This window comes from Triticum urartu, chromosome 4 (assembly GCF_003073215.2).
Source record: "Triticum urartu cultivar G1812 chromosome 4, Tu2.1, whole genome shotgun sequence".
Lineage (NCBI taxonomy): Eukaryota > Viridiplantae > Streptophyta > Magnoliopsida > Poales > Poaceae > Triticum > Triticum urartu.
Window position 1 is genome coordinate 572,387,829 of NC_053025.1, and position 3,645 is coordinate 572,391,473.

Sequence of the window (3,645 nt, forward strand, 5' to 3'; positions counted from 1 at the left end):
CTTTATTATCCACTTTTATATTATTTTTGGGACTAACCTATTAACCGGAGGTCCAGCCCATAATTGCTATTTTTTGCCTGTTTTAGGGTTTCGAAGAAAAGAAATATCAAACGGAATGAAACCTTCGGAAACGTGATTTTCTCATCAAATAAGATCCAGGAGAGTTGGACCCTCCGTCAAGAAAGCCATGAGGTGGTCACGAGGGTAGGGGGCCCCCCTAGGGCGCGCCCCCCTGCCTCGTGGGCCCCTCGAAGCTCCATCAACGTACTTCTTCCTCCTATATATATCCACGTACCCCCAAACGATCGGGGACGGAGCCAAAAACCTAATTCCACCGCCGCAACTTTCTGTATCCACGAGATCCCATCTTGGGGCCTGTTCCGGAGCTCCGCCGGAGGGGGCATCGATCACGGAGGGCTTCTACATCATCATCCAAGCCCCTCCGATGAAGTGTGAGTAGTTTACTTCAGACCTACGGGTCCATAGCTTGTAGCTAGATGACTTCTTCTCTCTTTTTGGATCTCAATACAATGTTCTCCTCCTCTCTCGTGGAGATCTATTCGATGTAATCTTCCTTTTGCGGTGTGTTTGTTGAGACCGATGAATTGTGGGTTTATGATCAAGTCTATCTATGAATAATATTTGAATCTTCTCTGAATTCTTTTATGTATGATTGGTTATCTTTGCAAGTCTCTTTAAATTATCAGTTTGGTTTGGCCTACTAGATTGGTTGTTCTTGCCATAGAAGAAGTGCTTAGCTTTGGGTTCGATCTTGCGGTGTCCTTTCCTAGTGACAGAAGGGGCAGCAAGACACGCATTGTATCGTTGCCATCGAGGATAACAAGATGAGGTTTTTATCATATTGCATGAAACTATCCCTCTACTTCATGTCATCTTGCTTAAGGCGTTACTCTGTTTTTTCACTTAATACTCTAGATGCATGATGGATAGCGGTCGATGAGTGGAGTAATAGTAGTAGATGCAGAATCGTTTCGTTCTACTTGTCTCGGATGTGATGCCTATATACATAATCATACCTAGATATTCTCATAACTATACTCAATTCTGTCAATTGCTCAACAGTAATTTGTTCACCCACCGTATAATACTTATGCTCTTGAGAGAAGCCACTAGTGAAACCTATGGCCCCCGGGTCTCTTTCTCATCATATCAATCTCCATCACTTTATTATTGCTTTGTTTTTACTTTGCCTTTTACTTTTCACTTTACATCTCCATACCAAAAATACCAAAAAAAATATTATTTATCAGATCTCACTTTCGTAAGTGACCGTGAAGGGATTGACAACCCCTAAGCGCGTTGGTTGCATTGAGCTATTGTTTTTGTGTAGGTACGAGGGACTCGCGCATAGCCTCCTACTGGATTGATACCTTGGTTCTCAAAAACTAAGGGAAATACTTACGCTATTTTGCTGCATCATCCCTTCCTCTTCGGGGAAATCCAACGCAGTGCTCAAGAGATAGCACCTCACGGTTCCCGGATGTCCCTACCTCCTGCCCGCGCGCCATCCTCATCGGATCCGACGAGATTCCTCGCCGCCATCGCTCTCCATGCCGCACAAGTCACCGCCGTTGTAAAAAGCCAGGCAGTTGCAAAACTCTATTTTTTGAAACAAAGCCTCAGTTGCAGAAACACATGGACACATGGGGTGCTCTCGTCCATCAGATCAACAAAGGATCTGACGGACACGGAGCCGCGGACACGCCTGCGCGGTTGGCGGGCTGAAGGTAAGCTTTTCCCTTGATCTTTGGTGCAGAAGTGGTATTAATGGTATGGGAAAAAAAGCCTTAACTCGTGGAACAACGCTGCAAACCGCCCTCGTGCACACAAATAACTTTTTTTGAAATGGTAATATGTGTTTCATTTATATTATAGAGATTACAGTTTTGCTAAAGCACATCTAGATGTGTAATAAGTATTGTACATCCAATTCATATAGATTATAAAAATTATAGTATTGCTAAAGCACATCTAATTGTGCCATGGTATCATTGATCTTACGTAAAGATTCATATAAGTATTTTTTTTAATCTTTATATGTACTTGATTGAGTCATTTAGATGTGTAATAACTAAAGACACATCTAGATATGCTTAAACAGACTCTAAAAGATTATAATACAAACCACGTGCATACCGATTTGGAAACAGCAAAACGCTAGCCTGTGAACACAAATGGCTCTGGTAACGAAGGCTAACAGAGGCTACGTGCACGATTCCAGTCGGTCCACGTATCACGCCCCAGTGCACACAAATGACTACCGAAAACCGAGCGAACCCAACAGCACTTCCCTCCACCACCACCACGAGACATAGATAACGCGCCAGCGACCATGCCGCCTCCGCCGTCCGCCCTCACCGCCTCCGCCGCGGCGTCCTCCTTCCTCCGCTCGCTGCCTCCTCCGAACCTCCCCGCCCACGCCACCCTCCGATCAAACCCATCCCTCAGACGCTCAGCAGGCCACTCCCGCGTGGTCGCGCGGGCCTCTGCGTCCGGCGCCGCCGGCGCCGAGGCCGAGACGGTGTTCTTCGACGGCGGCGCGCACTACGGCGACCTGGCGGCGAACCTCGTCCTCGGCCTGACCCTGCTGTGGTTGCCGCTGACCCTCGCCTCCGTGTCCCGCGCGCTCCTCCTCCGGTACCGCTTCACCTCCCGCCGCGTGACCGTCATCTCCGGGCTCTCCGGCGACGACCGCACGGACTTCCCCTACTCGTCGGTGAGGGAGGTGGTGGTCGTGCCGCGGTTCATCGGCGAGTGGGGCGACATCGTCATCACGCTCAAGGACGGCACCAAGGTCGACCTCCGGAGCGTGCCCAGGTTCCGCGAGGTCGCCGACTACTGCCGCAAAATGGCCGCCGCCGAGGGCGGGCTCGTGGCCCGGTGAGGGCGGCGAGCAAGGCATCTGCTGTGTTCAGCCGTGGAGAGATTTTCCTTTTTCTTGCTCGGTTGTTTGTCTGTTGTAAGTCGTGATGTGAAGACTGAAACTTCTGACGGAAGCTCGATCAGGAATACGAGCTGGTGTTCTTCATCTTGCTACTGTATTTTTAGATCATCCTTGCTACTGTGGTTACTACAGCTGCGAGTACCATTTTCTGCTGATATTTAAGACTCTTGTTTTGAGTAGGTTTGCTGAGCATTGTGAAGACTGGAAATTCTGAAGAAAGCTCGATCAGTAATATGAGCTGGTGTTCATCTTGCTACTGTGGTTTTCAGATCATTCTTGCTACTGTACTTACTACAACTTCAAGTATCATTTTCTGGAGATATTTAGGACTCTTGTTTGCAGTAGGAAGTACGAGTAAAAAACTGCTGCAGGTCTCGTATATCTCGTTTTTGCTACCAGGACGTCGCTGCGATTTGAAGATCTTGCCGAATGACAACAGGCGTGCATTGCCCTTCGTTCCCTGTTTCAGTCTCCGGAGTCATGTTGGTAGGCCTTTTGTGATCTACAGGCGTTAGCCCTGGGCCTGTTGATGTCGTCTGTAATATGTGCGATACTTGATTAGATGCTCCTAGTGCGGTTTTGGATGACAACAGGTTTTCGCCCCATGATCTGATGTTCCTGATGATAGGCACAGATAGTGGGTTTCCTGGTGTTGCTCTGAACTCGCTTTTCCTCTTTCC

The 3,645-nt window shown here is 48.1% G+C and overlaps 1 protein-coding gene across 1 annotated transcript; it reads left to right on the forward strand.

The window, feature by feature from the left end:
• Positions 1–2,279: 2,279 nt before the first annotated feature.
• LOC125552779 lies at positions 2,280–3,049 on the forward strand. The gene has a single exon (XM_048716447.1). It carries the CDS (start codon positions 2,354–2,356, stop codon positions 2,903–2,905), a length of 552 nt encoding a protein of 183 aa, XP_048572404.1. The 5' UTR covers positions 2,280–2,353; the 3' UTR covers positions 2,906–3,049.
• The last annotated feature ends 596 nt before the right edge of the window (positions 3,050–3,645 follow it).